The sequence below is a fragment of the Lytechinus variegatus genome, chromosome 14 (assembly GCF_018143015.1).
Source record: "Lytechinus variegatus isolate NC3 chromosome 14, Lvar_3.0, whole genome shotgun sequence".
NCBI lineage: Eukaryota > Metazoa > Echinodermata > Echinoidea > Temnopleuroida > Toxopneustidae > Lytechinus > Lytechinus variegatus.
Genome location: NC_054753.1, coordinates 24,184,562 through 24,204,025, shown reverse-complemented (window position 1 = coordinate 24,204,025; position 19,464 = coordinate 24,184,562). Strand labels below are relative to the sequence as shown.

Genomic DNA, 19,464 nt, shown 5'->3' with positions numbered 1-19,464 from the left:
TCCTCTCTTTTATTTCTCTTCCCCTCTCTCTTCTTTCTTTTCACCCTGTTTCCCCTCTTCCTGTCCTATCGTTTCTTCCTCTTTCTCTCCTCTTTTTTCTTCTTTCCTTTCTTCCCTCTTCCTATCCTCTCTCTTTTTCTTCCTGTTTCGCCTCTTCCTCTCCTTTTCTTCCCTTTCTTCTCTTCTTTCCCCCTCTTCATCTCCTTTTCTTTCTTCTCTTCTTATTCCCTCCTCTTCTCTCCTTTCTTTGCTGCTTCCTTCCCCTATTCCTCTCTACTATATCCTCTCCACTGTATATTCACCCATCTTCTGGTAGAAGCCTGACAGCATCTCGTCTCCAAGCCAAGCAGGAGCAGGCCTGCTTGGAAGCCAGTCTCGTTCTGGGATGCTTTCGGGCGTGGCAGACGCTCCACCAGAGGGAGACAAGCAGGAGAACGGTTGCCAAGCACCATGAGATGGGACTCCTTCAGGAGGCTTTCACATCCTGGAAAGCACAGGCGGAAGAGGCCGAGCTGGAGAGAGAGATTGAAATGGGAAATGAGGTACGAATCCTTTAATATATCTTATTATCATCTATAGCCATAGAGCGTTATAGCCGTAAATTAAAAACATGTATTTTGGTCTGCATCAATTGCCTGTTCCAATATCAGAGCGTATCCCTAGAATAACCGAAATCCAAGATTATCCTGTAGGCTCCTGTACAAAATTTGATAATTGAATATGAGAGCATATTCAACAGTGTTGTGCGCATGAGCATATGCGTGAAATATTCAATGCGTACAACAATGAAAGCAATGCGATGCGCAGCATAAGAGCACAACAACACTCAATTACGTCATAATGAACCACACACAAGTTGCCTGTCAATGACCAAATTTGATCTTATGAAGTGATGATGCCATTATCGTTCAATCAAATTTCTCTCTCTTTTTATTGCTAGGGGTGGGATAGATGATAATGATTATACTTGTTATGGCCAATATTCCACGAATCGCAGATGAGTGAAGTATTTGCCCAAACTCTTGGAATATTTCTGGTGTTCCATTCCAAGCTATCCAATATAATATAAATGTCTCATTCTTTCTTTCTCTCTAGTCTAAAGTCTAATGTATCCTTCATGGTGGAGACCTCTTTTCATGACTAAACCTGTATCGTGGGCCCGTTTCATAACGACTTATTATTGTTATTGTACGTCATAATGGTTAAGTGCAGAGCCTAGACGGATATTAACATGACACAATAGAACTCTATTTTTAAAAGAAATATCCCCATTATCATGATTTTTGCTCTAGACATCTGATTTGGATGATAATAAAAATATTGACTGGCTCTTCTTTCGGGGAACATCAAATATATTGCCCTTAAATGACCCATATTGCCCTCGTCTAAAGACTCGGGCCAATATGATTCATTTGCTGGCAATATATTTGATGTTCCTTTCAAGGCCAGTCAATATTATGTAAATACTGTTTCCCTCAAGTCTTATCTCCAACTTCTTTATTTCTTCCTCTTTGTCTTTCTTTTTTTATATGCATGTATTAAGGTATCGAATCATGTTGACATTCTCAAATGGGATCCACACTTCACAAGCATTGCTTTAAGTGAACCTCTCATTTCCTTCTGCTCTGTTTTGTACTGCTATTCTTTGAAACGTAAATCTGTAAAATAGTTTCTGATTTATATTTCCTTGTATTATGTTGGATGGGAATGACTTGAATTGAATTGAAATTGATTTCTACAAATAGAAAATAGGCATGAAAGGCGATGGTAACAATGCTTCAGAATTGGCAAAAATATGAAGAATGATCTACTTTTCCCCAGGTTAATCCTTGAAAGCGAAGAAATGATTATTAAAGCACAATGCAAATCTACGAGTAGCAGCATGCATAGCAAGTATATTAGCTTTGATTCAAGTGTACACCATATCCGCAGGGGCAGTGCACATCCAGCTAGCTGGCCCTTTGAGTATTGCACCTGCATTGATTTACCTAGCGCAATGAATTGATCCGTATTGTGATATCATCTATTACACCGTGCAACAGTACATTTTGGGTAGTACAAGTGTGCGATGGTACGAATTGATGCTTATTCGACTTCCCAGGTGCTTGTGGACAGCAAGTCGAATGCTGCTGTCCAGTTCTTTTTAACACCCGAGGTCAGACGTAAAAGTATATAAATAATGCAAAGTAATGATAGGTACCCAACATACGTTGTGAGATCTACATACGCTCTACAATTTGTGTTTGAATATGAAATGAGTTAGATATGTACATTCAGATCAGTTAAGTTAATTGAATTAAACACCAATTGCAGTTAGATGTATAAGTATCTGAAATACATATAATAATTGTACATTTGCGTACATTTACCATTAATATTTTACAGTTATGTATGAAAAAGTAAGTAGAAATTCCAATCCCTTTCAGGATGTTTTCTTAAATTCATCAGAAATGTAAATGTAGTTATCAACATTTTGTCTTATTAGAACTGATAGTATTATATTTGTGTTTCATCTTTAGAAACGCCTTGGCCCCTGTAGCACAAAGGTTAGTGATTAATCGCTAAATTGAAAGAACAATTCTGATTGGTTCCTAGTCAGTCTAATGAGCAAAATGCGCATGCAACAACGATCTTGATAGGCCATTTCATTGAGCAATTAATCGCTAACTTTTGTGTAATTGGTTCCAGGAATGTGAATTAAATTCATTAAATATTTCATCTATGATTGACATAATGTAAATTGGATTGAATTAATGTTTCCTTTCTTCATGTGATAAACAAACACAGCAAAGAAGGCTTCTCCTTCAGAAGTTGTTCTTTAAAGCATGGAGGAGAGCCAGCGGTGAGGAGGCTGAGCTGGAGAAAGAGAGATGCACAGTGATTCAAGGACGGATTGCATCATCTACCATCCTTGAGATGTGGAGGAGATGGAGACGATCCTTGGAGCTTGAACTCAAAGCGAGGTGAGAATTAAAGATAAAGTCTGGCACTGGTAAGAACAGAAATAAATGTTCACAGACTTGCTCAAAGCTTACACAGAATATTCAAATAAGTAAATGATATCTGCCAAATGATTTTTCAGGAAAATGTATAATTACAGAGTAATGATCAAATAAAGATCAGAAAAATTACTGGAAAATGCTTGTCCATTTAGAGTGTGGTCCCACTTTTTGTTTCTTATGTTAGCGACATCAGAAATAGCATGTGGTAATGTAATGAATATAATTTTTAAACCAAGCCTGGATTATTTAATTAAACTTTGTTGTTCTAAGATACGCAGCCTAAATTATTTTATTAAAATTTGTTCTAAATATGCATTCTGGCGTATGATAATATATACTTAAGGATTGCTTGCAACCAATGCCTATCGAAATTATATTTCTTTACCAGAACTCGAACTTAGCTTTAAAACTACTTAAATTTTTTCAAATGTTTCACAATTTATTTGATAGATTCAATTCTCCTATGGCTATTTGTCTGTAAATGTTTGAGATATGTAGTTGTGTCACTTTATTATGAATTAAAAAATTGAAAATGAAAAATGTATCATGAAAAAATGTTTATCTCTTAGCCCATGTTCCCAATAACCTGTTATGAAAAGTGATTGAGCCACGAGGCATATTTTGGTAGTCATTACATAGGTAAGTATAAAACAATCACCACTAGTGCTGTACACGGTTCTCAGAATATTTCTTTCTTATCATTGCAGGTCACTTGCTAAGAATCATCAACATCGCATGCTGAAGGAAGCGTTTCATTCATGGCATCGGTACACACAGCAAAGTATGTATGCAGCTGTAGAGAGATTTCACTCCAGGTTGAATGAATCATGCAGCTCTCTCGAGAGTCCAGACTTTCCAGAACAATCACCTTCCTGCTCATTATTGTCATCATCGTCATCATCAGCAGAGTCGATATTGCAGCTTCAGGCTCATGGGACACCATCTTCATATGCATCATCTCCATCACCTTTGAGAGAAGTGTCTGTTCATCTCCTGGAAGAGACCTCTACAGAGTTCTTCCATTCCACGATGAGCAAGACGGTTCTTGGTCCAACTGAGTGGTCCATGATGAACAAGAGGGTCCCTGGGCCATCTGAGTGGTGTAGGCCTTCTGATGATATCGATGCAAGAGGTATGCTTCCACCCGGAAAAGATTCCTTCATGGGCGCCTCACTGGAACACACCAGCGGAACTCCGTCCCCTCTCCAGAATCTACGCCCAGGCATCCTCAGCAGTGATGAGGAGAACAGAGATTTTCCTTCACAAATATACTCTGAGGTCAACGGTCAGGGAGATTTTGGTGACGGGTCAGACATCAGTGGATATCAAGATGTGGAGTCATCCGGTAGTAGCGTAGACTCTCATCGCAGCTGCAAAGGCATCTCCTCTGTCACTGACAGTGGTTACCATGCCAGTGGGGTCACGGTAATCTCAAATGGCGAATGGCAGATCGCTGCCACCAGTGACAGCCCTCCCATGAAGAGCTCCAAAGACTGTGCCCTCGTAAGTGATGTGTTACAGCTATCTCCACACAAGAACAATAACAACAGTGCATCCCAGAACAGAGATGAGTGGTTTGGATTCCCCATGCCAAAGTCTTCAACATTGGACCATCTAGGAAACACAGGGGATGACTCCATTTTCCTTGAGGAACATAGAGCGTCTCCAGGATGTTCCAGGGAAACCATCCATGATGTGTCAACAGTACGGAATGGCTTAAGTCCACTCAGTCATCAGGATGGCTCAGCTTCGTCCAGATTTGAAGGCATTCAGAGACAACCTGGCGATGCTATCGAGAGACTTTCAAATGGCATTCTTTACACTGGTAGGAATATAATGGGTACCAATGGAGGATCGGTGAATGTTGCAGCTGAAGTTAATCTCAAGGTGGAAGATGATGTCATTGATGATGGGCAAAACTGGGAGGATGTAGATGAAGACATCAGAAGTAGTGTTCATGGATCTGAGAGCTTGTTGCTTACTCCAGGAAAGTCAACATCTTATATCACAAGTCATCATACACTGAAAGCCATCAACAATAAAAAGGTTAGTCAGTAATAATCAGGGTTTTTTTTAAACATGCAGTCAGTGATTTTCACTGACAACTGCTATAAGCTACTAAAATCCTTGCCTCTGATTGGCTGAGGGCAAATGACTCGGTGATAATCACTGATGAATGTGCCATGTAAAAGGAATAAATGCCTGCTGGTCCTTAATTTGTTAATGATGATATTTACATCTTTGTTGAACAGATATTCGTGGTCATAAGAAAAGGGAGACTCTAAAATATCTTGGTCTAACTCATTATATATGCATATGAGATGACATTTAATAAAAAGAAGCTTACAACATGAGTAATATAGTCAAACCTGTTAGTGGCCACCTGTCCATAGCAGCCTCCTGCTTATTGTGACTTCTTACCTTTGTGGCAGATTCTGTGTTTAGGAACCTGTCTATAGCAGCCACCTGTCTACAAAGGACACATTTTGGTGTTTCTCAAGGGGGGTCACTATAGACGGGTATCACTGTGCTATAATTGTTTTACAGGTCTATCTGACGTCTATCATCCTTCGTCTTCGGCTATGGCCTGCCAGTGCTGCTTTCTACCAGTGGCTGGAGTACACCCGTATGAAGAGGATTCATAGACAGTATAGATCCCTGGTCGAAGGCAGGATGAACGATGCTGACCTGAGAGCTGCATTCCAACTATGGAGACAACATAGCAGTGATCGCCAGCTTGCTTGCAACTTCCAGGTAATGATAATGATAAGTTAACATTTATGAGGCGCCTATTCAGTGGTGTAATATATATATCACCTGGCTGTAGCTCCAGCTGCTTAAGGCGCTTGGTGCATTTAAGGAATCAATCATGCCAGGTACCCATTCACCTCACCAGGGTTGAGTGTAGCACAATGTGGGTAAATTTCTTTCTGAAGGAAAACATGCGATGGTTGGGTTTCGAACCCACCCCCTTCTGATTGAAAGACAAGAGTCATTACCACTAGACCACGGTGCCCCCAGATGATTAATAGTCATTGACCCATATTCTGGGGGCAATGTAAACACATATAGCTTAATAATCATAGAACATGTTTTTTACGATTAATTGCATTGACTACAATGTAAAATTAATCATAAAAATCAAAGGTATGATTAATTGCTCAACTTTGTGTTACAGGACCCTGAAGTCCAGTTTACATGGACTATAGTCTAGGTCATAACGAAAATTATGAGAAGCTAAAAATGTTGATTTCATTTACATTGTACACTTCTTATGTTTATTCAATTTATTTCTTTTTCCATGCCTTAATGCTAAAGTAAACTCTTTTGTTAATTATCTTCACATGGTTGTGAATGTTAGGAAAGCCAGATAAGCTGATGAATTCAACCTCTAATCTCGGAGATCTGTTCCACAATTTGCTATCCATACTTAAACCACAACTTAAGACTAGAATTTGAATTAAACCAGAGATCAGAATTTGAACCATCGGTTCGTTAAACCTTTCTCATGTCACTTAAAGTAATCATTGCACTTTGTTCTGATTTAAAAAATTCTCAGTTTAGTTCTTGAAAATTGCCTAGATTAGGCTTAAAGTGTAAAAATCCCATCCCAATAGTTTCAAAGTATTATGTCTACAGGATCAATTCTAAAACCTTGGAGATGTAAACCAAAGTTTGAAAATATTTGGGAGTTGGTTTCAATGACTATGTGTATAAAGCGAATCTGTGCAACACAACACAATAACTCCAGATGAACACAGCATGACCTACATACAGTGTGTACAAGGTATGTGCAGCTAATAGTAGCGTGTGTGTAGGAGATACACGCAGCAGTTGGCAGTCAACATAGCCAACGGACTTTTTGAATTGGAGAAAAACTGGTCATAAGCTGAACTCATCTACTAGGTGGTCCTCAAAATCAAGCTGATAAATTGCTACTTGTATTTAAATTAGATCTTGAATTTAAGAAAATAATATGGAAACAATCGTCGTTATTTTTCCCTAAAGAGTTAATTCAGCGTGCAAAGAGTTAAGGAGACTGGAAGGAGGACAAGCCTTGTTTAGAAGGCCACAAGGTTTACATGTATCCATGTGCTTCTTTTGAGGAAAAGAAGAAGGTCAAGGTCTCAAGCATAGTTCAATGGCCTATTATGGCCAATGATATCTTTGACCCCAAAGGTCACCAAGAGGGGTCAGCAAACTGGTGTAGATGCATTGTGATCGGCTTGCTTCTTGTACAAATCACAAGATTTTATGGGAAGCTGATCTGTAGTACTGATCCCCTCTGAAATGACCCTTGATTTTAAAGCATAGATCGAGTTCTGGTATTGAAAATCTATTTTCACTAGGAAATGGTTTGAAGCAATCTTTAGGAGTTTATCATACATCAGAATGCTTATTTATTAACAACAAAGCTTGATTAAAATAATTCATGCTTGCTTAAAATTACATTCATGTCATATACATAAATTATATTCTCATCAAGTGCTTTTCCTGGTTTACATGTAGCTAACACAAAAATTTAAAACTGTATGACCACCCTATAAAAGGACAGGCATTTATCTTAAAATTTTCCCATCTTCATTTGTTCATTACAAGGTGATTATATAGTTTCCTACAAAATTGTTTGGCATATATCATTGGTTTTTTGTCTCGCCCACCAGAGGTGAAGGCGAGACTTAGGGATCCAAACGTCATCCGTCCGTCATCCGTCACAAATCTAATAACACATAACTCCACAACCGTATGTCGCTTTTCAACCAAACTTAAATGGTAGATAGTCTTGGGGAACCTGCATGTTATACTACAGTCAGGGATCACGTGGTAAGGTCAAAAGGTCATTTTCAGGTCAACGTTAGAGTTTACATGCAAGTCTCTCTTATGACACCTAACTCCGCAACCGTAAGTTGCTTTTCAACCAAAATTTGGATGGTAGATGTACCGAGGTGACCTGCGTCTTTTGCTGCAGTGGGAGGTCACATGGTAAGGTCAAAGGTCATTTTGATGTCAACAATAAAGTATACATGCACAAGGCTCTTATGACAAGTGTTATTCCATCCCAGTCATTTCACGATGAAGTTTCGATACAATTCTGTTGCGTGCCCTCGCAAATCACGATATTTCTGGTTATTTTCTTAAGTGGGCAAGACACAAAATTGCTTTTGCCTTGTTTTTATTTCTTTGTGAATTTATCTTAATTCGGTGAAAATTTGATTTTATGTTGTTATACCCGAGCCACAGTTTATCTGTAAGTTTGCTCATTTCATTTTAGAACAAGAGGTTACTGGAGAAGTACTTCAGAACCTGGTCATATATGAAGGAGAGAGAGTCAGAGGAAGAGAGACAGACTTCCAGAGCTGAGCAGCATGCATCACGTTCACTGCTCAAATCAAGTTGGAGGACATGGAAAGAACATGTAAGTTCACTTGTCTCAAGGTCTTCATCTTGTGATCTCTTTGATTGGATAGGAAGAAAAGGAATGAAGCAATATTGTTGTCTGAAGATTTTAACTTTGTTGTAAATAAAAAGTTTGATGATGAATTAGAAATTTGATATGATGATGATGATGTCAAATGACGGTGGTGATGATATCAACCCGTCTAGTTAAAAATGACATCTTTGACCTGGCTTGCTACATTCTGTTATTGCATAATATTGGATATTTATGATTCTAATGATAATGGTCACAATGATAATGGTGATGATGAAGATGATGATGGTAATGATGATGATGATGAAGACGATGATGAAGCACAACGTTTGGAGCAACCAGACCAAAAATCCTGATATTCACTCCATGAGACCTAACAGCTGTATTTCGTGTTCCTCTCAAATCACAGTTCCTGCAGAGCTCATATCCTATTGGCCCAAGGCCTACCTGGAGTGCCCATTTCAGCCAATCACAGCTCATGTCTCACAACTGTACCGCCTTTCAAACCCAGATCCACAAAAATAATGTGAAAGAATGTTTGATGTTCTGGAGATTGAGATGGAGGCAGCTACAAGAGGTTGATTCCTACAGGTCAAAGGTCATACTCAAGAGGTAAATTCTTCCTGATTTGCACAGAATCGAGAGGAAATGCTGATTTCTTAGAAAATGAAATGTCATTTTTGTTCTTTATACATGTAATCTCTGTTGATTCAGAACAACAAAGATAAAGATACCTTTTCAGGGTGCAACATAAGCACTTGCCCAATTTTGGATTGCCTTGGGCAATTAAAAGTCAGTGTCTGGCAAGTGTTTTTAGTGAAACAAAGGCAATATCTTCTTGTCCAAATTGGGGAATTAAAAATCTCACAATTAAATTATTTTATAAAGTTTCCATATTTTACCATAATGAATACAGAAGAAATAAACACTGTGCAAACTTTATTTTTAAAAAAATGTTTGGTATATCCTGGACAAAGCTGCATTTTCAGTTAGAGAGATTGTACATGGATTATCAATATTTATAAGGCCAAACCACAATTGTGGTCTTTGGTCGTACTTGGTTAGAATTGGAAGAGGCTCAAATTTTTGTGTGTGTCTTTTTGTTACATATAGGTGCGTGATTGCTTGGCTGAGCTGGAGTAAAGACAGAAAATGGAGAGAGGAAGCTGCCAAGAACTTCCTAGAAGCAAGACTAAAGAAAATGGTGAGAATTTCAATTCATTTTAATTCCATTCAATTCAATCAGAAATTATTTCATTTTCGACACCTTTAAAATATACACTTTGTGTATATGAGATAAAATTTGTTATTTGATAGAATTCATTGATTCAAGGAAAAAAAAGGGAACAAGCAGAAAGCAAAGTTAGGCAATATGCTAATCTATTTTTGTAAAGTGTGTAATTATGCTCATATATTTTTGTAAAGTTTGTTAATATGCTAATCTATTTTTCACAACGATATATAACTGCAAAGCGCAATTAAAGGCCAAATATCATTTTATTTCAAATGTTAAAGTTCACCCACAGAACTCCCTTATAACTTGACAACTGTTAGTCCAACGGCAACCAAACTTGACTAACAGGTGCACTCTGGGTAACATCATGTAGCTTTGCTGTCGGAGGTCACGACGAGGTCAGAGGTCATTTGATGTTAGAGAGTTACCCAAAAGACTTTCTTGTAAAATCAGATATGTTAAGGGATGTTCTTGGAGAAACCTCCATGTCAATGTAGTCATGGGTGGGTGAGAGGCAATCGGGCTATATGATTATTCAAGGTGACACGACACTTGCTCCTGCACCATGTGCTCCGGCCTTAGAGGGCAAAGGGTTAGAGTGAGGTTAGATTATTCATTTCAGAATAATGTAAAGATAAGGATAAGGGTTTATTTAGTTTGGGAGGTTAAGATTCATGTTTAGCTTTACGTGCTGATTTTTTATCGGAGCAACTGTCACTGGAGCAAATGTCATGGAACCCGTTTCATTGCAGGCTTTCAAACACTGGAAGTCACAGCTTGCCAAACAAGACCTGATCCATACGCACTACCAAGGGGCAGCCCACAACCATCTCTGCCTCATCATCAGGGCGTGGCATGGGTGGGCGGAGACATCGAAAGGACTCCGCCTCGCACATCAGGTTGTGGTGCAACGGCGGGATGCGGCAATCTTGAAATGGGCTTGGTTGTCATGGAAACAGGAGGTGGGGAAATGGAGACGAGGGCAAGCGTTCCATGATAGGAAGATGCTTCTGAGGTGAGAGAAGATCCTTTGTTTCTGCTTTTAGAGAAAATGATTAAGACTGGAAGATTCAGTGTGGAAATTCATTAATTTCATTCCATTTATCGATTTAACCATTTTTAAAAAGAGAAAAATTAAAATGATTTCCAAAAGGTACAATAAACCTTGTGCATTGACATCATCGTGCCCACACATTAGAGGCTGATTTAGTAAAATTTACCTTTGCAATCGCTTAGATTACATTATTCTCTACCAACTTGCAAACTTTCATCGTGATCACCTTATTTGCAGCAAGATCTTAAAAGGGGACATCACATAATGCCCCCCCATAGCAAGGTGAAGAAGATTGTACCAAATACATAACCCTGAGAAACACCAATATTTGATGGAAATGGTGATGAAAGCTGTAATAATATAAGGAGCAGTAGTAAATGTAATATTTTTGTAGTATAAAAGTAGTAGCTGCGGAGATAATAGTAGTGAACATTTGAGAAGATGTACAATCAAGTTTTATCAGGTCAGTTCATTCACAATTTGTAAATATCAGTACATAATTTTAATAATAATAATTTCAAAAATAATAATATTAAGACATTATGGTGTAAATGGATTTAAGTTGTTGTTTGTGCTGCAGAATATTCCATTGATTGTGTTGATCTCAATGTGCTCCTGTTTATATTGAGGTTTACTCCGTTCTTTTTATCTTTTAGGACTTTCCATGGATGGAGGTCAGTAGCCCTTCATGCAAAGCAACACAGAGTGATCATGCAGTCCATCCTGTCTCGGAAGAATCACAAGGTACTGTCCTCTTGCTTCAGACGCTGGCAGATGGAGTACAATGCCAGCAAGTTTGCTCAAATGCAGGAGTGCAGACAGGCAAGGAGAATGCTGGCAGAGGTACTTGCTACGTGGAAGACATTTACAGTGGGAAGGCGGCGTGAAAGACAAAAACTTCTGCATGAGGTAATTATGATACGGACAATGAGCACTTTAGAAATGCACGTCGACATAGTCAACTGGTACGAGATGACGTCATTTTTTGACGTTCCATTCGCCTCAGGTCCTCACGCACGTCCACTATCAGAATCAAGATCCTAGCAACATCCATTTTGCGGTTCTCCTAAATCATAGTCGACGTGCACGTGAGTGACGTCATTTAACCGCTCAAGCTCGGCATGAAGTTCAACCTTTCCCTTTTAAAACACAGTTTTCAGTGACTTTTTCACAAAATTAATGTAAGTTGTATGATGCATTATGTTTATCATATTTGAAATTGCTTTCTGATCTCCAAAATATGCATCGATATATATCCTAGCTCGCGTAAAAAGGAATCAAAGCAAGTGAAAGGGCAAGTGTGCACAAGTTGCACTTTCACATCACCCGACCGGGTCACCAGGCGATGGTACGCCAGATCTTCCAGGTCGGGCAGCGTGTCATAACCCGCTGGTTATCGCGCTGTCGCTATCGCGACGTACACGTCGAGGAAATCTAAAGTCATCCTATCAGTAGTGAACGAGGGCAGACGACGATGTTGACGCGAACGATTAGAGGACTGCTACGTCGCTCTCGTTCTTACTTTTACTTTACTTACGCCTATCGCCCCTCCTGGGACATAGGCCGTCAACCAAGTTCCTCCAGGCAGAGCGGTCCTGAGCCAGCGTCTCCAGTTCTTTCCATGTGCGGCCCATCCTCTTAACATCTGCCTCCATGTCTCTGCGCCATGAGTTACGAGGCCTTCCCCTCTTCCTTTTTCCTTGAGGATTCCAAGTCAATGCCTGTCTAGTAATATTAGGCATTGGTTTCCGTAGGGTGTGGCCAATCCACCGCCATCGTCTCTGCAAGAGCTCTGCCTCAATGGGTTGCTGATGAGCAATCTCCCACAAGTCTTGGTTACTAATTACCTCAGGCCAGAAAATTCTGAGGATACGCCTAAGACAAGTATTGATGAAGGTCTGTATTTTCCTAATAATGGCAACAGTAGTTCTCCATGTTTCTGCACCATATAGGAGGACCGGCTTGACAACTGTGTTGAAGATGCTCACGTTCACTGCTCCTAAAAGTCTCTAATGACAGCAAACAGAGGGAGGATGGGGCAGGGATCATTATGCTGGACAATTCCATATTGGCCCGAATTCTCAAAGGTGGTTTTAAAATCCATCGATTGACAAATAGTTTATGAAGTTGGCCTGTACGAAAATTATGCTTAATTTACCGTGCGTATTAAAAAAGTGTTTGATGTGGATAAATGTTTTTGTCACATTGTGCTATGATTGAGCAGGCTATTTCATTCATGAGTCCAATAACTTTGAATGAAGCCATAAATTTTTTTATATTTCAATTTAGGTAGGATTTTTTAGAAGTTTTCTTTCAAGCAGCATAAGCTGTAATTTCTGTTTAATTTCACGCATCACCTCAGGCTTTTTTGATATGGCGAAATGGACTCTTAGAAGCAAAAAGGAGAAAGCAGGTAGCCCTGTCTGCTGCCACCCACTGGCGACATTTGGTGAGGAGGTCAAGAGAGTTGATGGAGATTATGAACCTGTTTCAAAGGTCATTGGAGGAGAGAAAACTCAAACAAACCTTTGTACTATGGCAGAGGTCACAGGTCAGCTGTCAGCTTGCCAATCGTTACTATAGCAACAGACTTCTCAAAAGGCAAGGATAAATTGTTTGTTTATGTGTACATGGGCCATTCTTTAAAACTGTTCTAGAGATATGCATAATGTAAAGATATTACATTCTTGCTCCTACATATAAATGAAATTTATTAGTCTGTGAATAAGATCACATGTTTGATCTTCAAAATAAGTCAGAAATATTTTTGGAACCAGCCAGATTTTTAACCTGCCATTTTCTGCTTGCTGGGTGGCTTAACCACCGGCTATTACATGTCAATGGCTCAGTCAAGATGAATTCTTAATAATAATTACAAAGTAATCTTGTAAACTTACATAAGCAAATGCATTTGCCTGAACAGCACTTGTTCTCTGGAAATTCTCATGCCATTTTGATGGTTCTGATATTTTTCTTCCTCTACCTCTGAACAGTCATGCAATTATCATGAAATACATGAATTTTATTCCCCCTATTATCTTTCTTCCTTGTTTCCTATTAGAGCCATGCAAGGATTGAAAGAGCTACTTCGGAGATCTCGGGAACATTGCACCTTGGAAAAACAGTTGGCATCTCAGAAGAGGAAGACAATGGTAATTATCTTTGTTTAATATATGACTGAAATAAATCCCTTTTGAATAAATAATAATAATATGCAACAATTAAATAATGCAAATGTTCTCATCGCTGCATACTATTAACCCGACTTAAGTACGGCTACCCTGATCGGACGCTCGAGAATTGAAGGAATTCCTTCCTACAGGATACCCTTTTACTACACGTGGGTGGAGAGTGGCAAATTGTATATAAACGCCTTGCTGAAGGACACAAGTGCTGCAGTGGGATTTGAACCCTGGACCCTGTGGTTTAAAGTCCGGAGACTTATCCACTGAGCCACAACACCTCTACAATCCTCCCATTGCCACGATCGATCTGATTTTCCCCTACTACATATTGGGAATTTAAGTGGCATTTGTGGTTTCCAATTACTTGATAATGCATGCAATCAACAACGTAGCTGTGACTGATATAGTGTAAGTCCATCAGGGATGTGAGAGTTCAGCTGATTTCAGGGGGGTGTTTCATGAAAGGACTTGTCAGATGTTTTATCCGACAGTTACCATAGGAACAGTACCTCTCAGCCAATCAGAATCAAGGAAAGATGTTAGATCTGACAACTTGTCGGATGAAAATATTGATGAAACGCTCCCCTGCTGTGTTTGCTTTTGATTTTCAGTTTAATTTCAGCTATTTTCAATTCTTTAGTGTTTTCGGCTCTTTTTAACTGTGATAACTCACATCCCTGATCCTTGTTCTTTTCTCATTTCAGTTGCAAGTGTACTTCAGAAAGTGGAAAGATAGGCAGTGTCACATGACCAACCTTCACATCACAGCGGTAAAGGTCAAAGGTCAACTGGAAGGGAGGTCACTCTCTTATGCATTCCTCACATGGCGCCTTCTCTGTCGTGAGAGACGGACAGAGCATAGCTACAATCATAGGCTTTTATTACAGGTAAGAACAGTATGTAGAGATTTATACAGGAGTTAGAATCAATCATTAAAAATTAAAAAAAAACCTATGCAAATGATAAATAAAAATAATATAGGATTTGTAAAGCGCATGTATCCACCTTGCTATAGGTGCTCAAGGCACTTCTACATTACCCCAGTTATGCTAGTCTACCTATTACGGTGCTCATAGCTTTTTAAGGAATTACTTCCTGCCGGTACCCATTTACCGCACCTGGGTTGAGTGCAGCACAATGTGGGTACATTTCTTGCTGAAGGAGAACACACCATGGCTAGGAATCAATCCAACGTCCTTCAGATTAAAAGACAAGAGTCTTAGACCACGACGCACCCTCATAATGAAAATGAATATCAATTAAGTTTTCGGAACTGAAGTGGCCACCCTGGGTAAATATGCCGCTATTATTATTATTATTATTATTAAGCCTTAATATTCTTATAAAGCCAAATTGGTGTAGATATTCTTCATGTAAACCCTGTATAGTAATTGATCAAGATGCTAACATTTTTTTTTTATGATTTAGTAAAATAGACCCACTAGCATAGATTTGGGGCCGATTTCATAAAACTTAATATTACAAATTGGCAATAACAGTCTCTTTCTCTCACTCTTCTTCTTACAGACTTGGCAAACATGGAGGAGATCACTTGCCAATCATCAGAAAGCTGCAATCATGAGAAGAGATGGAGAGAAGTCCCTTCTGATGCAGTCCTTCCATGCCTTACACACCTGGGCCAGAGGTTAGCATGTCAGGTCACCACATGCCCATTGATTAGTCTGTGCCCCGAATTTGGAATGTAGCATTGTAAAATTTGTGCCGAATCTCTAGATATGAAGCGTCTTTAAATTTGGCAGCTCTGGTCATAATATATCTGTTAAGCATTTAGAGATGCCAGTCCAATGTATGAAGTGCTGTATAATAGGACATCATTGTTGTTGTCATCATCATATCATTATTATTATCATTATTTTCATCATCATCGTCATCATCATTGTTGTTGTTTTTGTTGTAATTATTGTTTTATTATTATTATTATTGTGGAGCGTTGTGGCCCAGTGGATTAGTCTCTGAACTTTGAAACAGAGGGTCGTGGGTTCGAATCCCAGCCATGGTGTAATTTCCTTCAGCAAAAAATTTGTCCACATTGTGCTGCACTCGACCCAGGTGAGGTGAATCGGTACCCGGTAGGATTTTTCCTTGAACGCTTTAGCGCCTATTGATATGGCGGCTCAGCTACAGCCGAGGTAATAATATGATGCCAAGTATCAACGCGCAGTTGAGTATATGCACATAGTTACTGCACTATATAAATAGACATATTATTATTATCATTATTATTATTATCATTATTATTATTATTATTGTCATTATTATTATTATCATTATTATTATTATCATTATTATTATTATTATTATATTATTATTATTGTTCAGTTCAATTCAGTTCAGTTCATTTATTTTCCATTAAAAACTCAATTAAAATAAATACATACAAAATTCATAACTAAAAATCGGAAGGACCCCAAGAAAAGCATAGCTTGTGAGGATGGGGCCCTGTACAATCATAAACAAAACAAAACAGATTTTACATTGTTAAAACGTAAAGCAGACAAAAAAAGTGTCTCATACACACACAGTCACACCAACACACACCCATATGTAGAACATTGAGAGGTTAACAAAGAGTAAGAAAGAGAAGGAAGCGATAGAAAAAGAAAAGGAGAGATAGGGAGAAAGAAAGACAGAGGGAAGATAGAGATCGAGAGGGAGAAAGAATACCCTCTACTCAGAGCACATCAAACGTTTAAACAATAATTGTTTACATAAGTATTTGAATCTCATTAAAGTTGAAGAACTTTTCACAGCATAAGGTAACAAATTCCAATCATGAACACCCTGAAATCTTATTGTATGTTGGGTTAATGAGGTACGTGCAAAAGGAATAAGAAATTTTGATTTGTTTCTGGTAGCATAAGAATGATAAAAAGAATTTGTTTTAAACATATCATTGAATATTGATGGAAATTCTTTTTTATGAAAATTGAACATAAATATTAAATTGTTTACTGTTACAAGATCAAAAACAGTCAAACATTTTAGGTCACAAAACAGAGGAGTACTTGGTGTCTTATACAGTGCGTCCCAGAAAAAACGAAACCGAGGTTTAGCGACGATTTATCATAACTTAATCACAAATAAAATAGACAAATGACCTACCATTGTAAAGCTTAGAATCTCCTCTTTCATCTGATATTACTTAAATTATTCCTTATTTACGCATGAGTGAGCAAAAACAATTTGAAGAATGGATACCAAAAACTCATTTGGCGGGGGATATCTTAATTTAAAAAACAAAATCACAATTCTTAAAAGTTCAATATCTGCTCTTTAATTTGATACCTCAATTACAGAAAATGGTCAAGAAATAACAAAGTTCTGGTTATTTGAAATATGGCTTGAATTTCCATAATTTTAGTAAGTAAACTGTTTTCACCGGTTTCCCACAGAAACTATTGCATGGTTAACAAAAGACTCAATGCATGGCTGATCGTGAACAAAACGGAGTGCCTAGTGAGTTTGAACGCTAGCCTGTGAAACGTCTTCATTTTATGAAATTATTGAAATCCAAGCCTTATTTCAAATAACCAGAACTTTGTTATTTCTTGACCATTTTCTTTAATTGAGGTATCAAATTAAAGAGCAGATATTGAACTTTTGAGAAATGTGGTTTTCCTTTTGAGAGCCAGATACAACCCGCCAAATGACTTTTTGGTATCCCCTCTTCAAATTGTTTTTGCTCACTCATGCGTGAAGGAGAAATAGTCTAAGTAATATCAGATGAAAGAAGAGATTCTAAGCTTTACATTGGTAGGTCATTTGTCTATTTTATTTGTGATTAAGTTATGATAAATCATCGCTAAACCTCGGTTTCGTTTTTTCTGGGACGCACTGTATAGTTAGAATGAGTAATTATGCGGATAGCACGTTTTTGAAGAATATGAATTTTGTATAGAGTTGCCCCATATCATATTACAATAATTGATATGTGGTAATATAATACTGTTATAAATAGTTAATAAAATATTCTTTGGCAGTGTGTTTCTAAAGTGTGTTATAATACCAACTCCCCTTGAGATTTTAGAACAAACATGAGAAATGTGGTGAGACCAATCAAGCGATTCATGAAGTTTGATGCCTAGAAATTCTACAATATTAAATTTCTTAAGAATATCATTTTTAATATACACAGGGGAAACCTGACAAGAAACTTTTTTTCTGTTTGGAATGAAATATTATGTAATGTAATCAGCATTTAAAAAGAGTTTGTTACAAATATACCATTCACTTAGTTTCTCTAATTCAACATTAATATTACAAATCAGAATATTTATATCTTTGTGAGATGAAATGACAGCAGTATCATCAGCAAATAATGAAAATTTGAGAATATCTGAAGTATGTGTAATGTCATTTATATACAACAAAAATAACAGTGGCCCTAGCACAAATCCTTGTGGAACACCAGTTTTTATATATGAAAAATCAGATGCTACACCATCGACCATCACATACTGTTTCCTTTCAAATAAAAAACTTCTAAACCATTCAAGAGTTACACCTCTTATACCATATGGTCGATGGTGTCAAATGCTTTGGAAAGATCCATAAAAACCCCCAGCAAAATTTACCTTCATCAAATTTACTTTATATATAATCTGTAATATTTAATATGCTAAAAGAAGTAGAATGTTTTTTCCGGAAGCCAAATTGTTCTGAAACTAGAAGATTATTTTTGGATAAAAATTTATAAATTCTTTTATACATTATTTTTTCGAGTAATTTTGAAAAAGTAGATAAAAGTGCAATGAGCCTGTAAATTTCTTTACAGTTAACTGGACCTTTCTTATGTAAAGGAATAACTTTGGCAGTTTTAAGTTTATTTGGGAATACTCCTGATACAAGAGATTTATTATAAATACAACACAAAGGTTCAACAAAAAATGTGTACATTTTTTCAAAACAGAAGTTAATACATCATCTGGGCCAGTTGCTTTAGATGATTTGAGTTCATGGCAAAGATTAATAATTTCATCAGGAGAGGTTGGATTCAGAAACAAGAGGACATGGAGGGTGTAGTGAAAAAGTCTTTGAATGACTTAGTTGAATTAGGAATTGATGCTGAAATATTTTTAGCCATATTGATAAAAAGAGAGTTGAAAGCTTGTGCTTTATCTTTAGATATGTTATTGTTATTATTATTATCATCATTTTTTATTATTATTATTATTACTATTAGATCGATCTGGGAGAAGAATCATTCTGCATTGTGTTCAGACTAGGAAGAACCATTTCACCCTCAAGATGACCTTTGCTATGTGGCTTGATGAGTGCAGGTTGAGGCGGTCAGCTCGGGGTCATCACAACATGCATATCCAGAGAAAGTATGTTCATCTTTCAATATTCCAGGGTATTGTACACTGTAAATCAGCTTACTGCATGTTTATTAACATATTCAAATGTTTTGTACTCAATCTCATCTAAATAAGGTTTCTTAATTATTATCAGCCTATTTCAGTGTTTTGTAATTACCTAAATCAGCTTTTTTTTATTTACATGTTCAAATGTCTTGTACTTGTCTAAATGAGCTTCAT

At 37.6% G+C, this 19,464-nt stretch overlaps 2 protein-coding genes across 2 annotated transcripts in view; both read left to right on the top strand.

Moving 5' to 3' along the window:
• Positions 1-13,332, top strand: part of LOC121427286 — a 65,018-nt gene extending 51,686 nt beyond the window's left edge. Inside the window, exons 16-25 of the mRNA XM_041623623.1 lie at positions 317-542; positions 2,788-2,963; positions 3,710-5,048; positions 5,550-5,756; positions 8,275-8,418; positions 8,843-9,045; positions 9,547-9,637; positions 10,420-10,682; positions 11,378-11,630; positions 13,084-13,332. Of these exons, the coding sequence (XP_041479557.1) occupies positions 317-542; positions 2,788-2,963; positions 3,710-5,048; positions 5,550-5,756; positions 8,275-8,418; positions 8,843-9,045; positions 9,547-9,637; positions 10,420-10,682; positions 11,378-11,630; positions 13,084-13,332 (3,151 nt within the window). The remainder of the gene's footprint in view (positions 1-316; positions 543-2,787; positions 2,964-3,709; positions 5,049-5,549; positions 5,757-8,274; positions 8,419-8,842; positions 9,046-9,546; positions 9,638-10,419; positions 10,683-11,377; positions 11,631-13,083) is intronic.
• Positions 13,333-13,747: 415 nt separating this feature from the next.
• Positions 13,748-19,464, top strand: part of LOC121428025 (protein SFI1 homolog) — a 10,205-nt gene continuing 4,488 nt past the window's right edge. The window contains exons 1-4 of the mRNA XM_041624600.1: positions 13,748-13,873; positions 14,611-14,793; positions 15,434-15,551; positions 19,110-19,254. Of these exons, the coding sequence (XP_041480534.1) occupies positions 13,787-13,873; positions 14,611-14,793; positions 15,434-15,551; positions 19,110-19,254 (533 nt within the window). The 5' untranslated portion in view covers positions 13,748-13,786. The remainder of the gene's footprint in view (positions 13,874-14,610; positions 14,794-15,433; positions 15,552-19,109; positions 19,255-19,464) is intronic.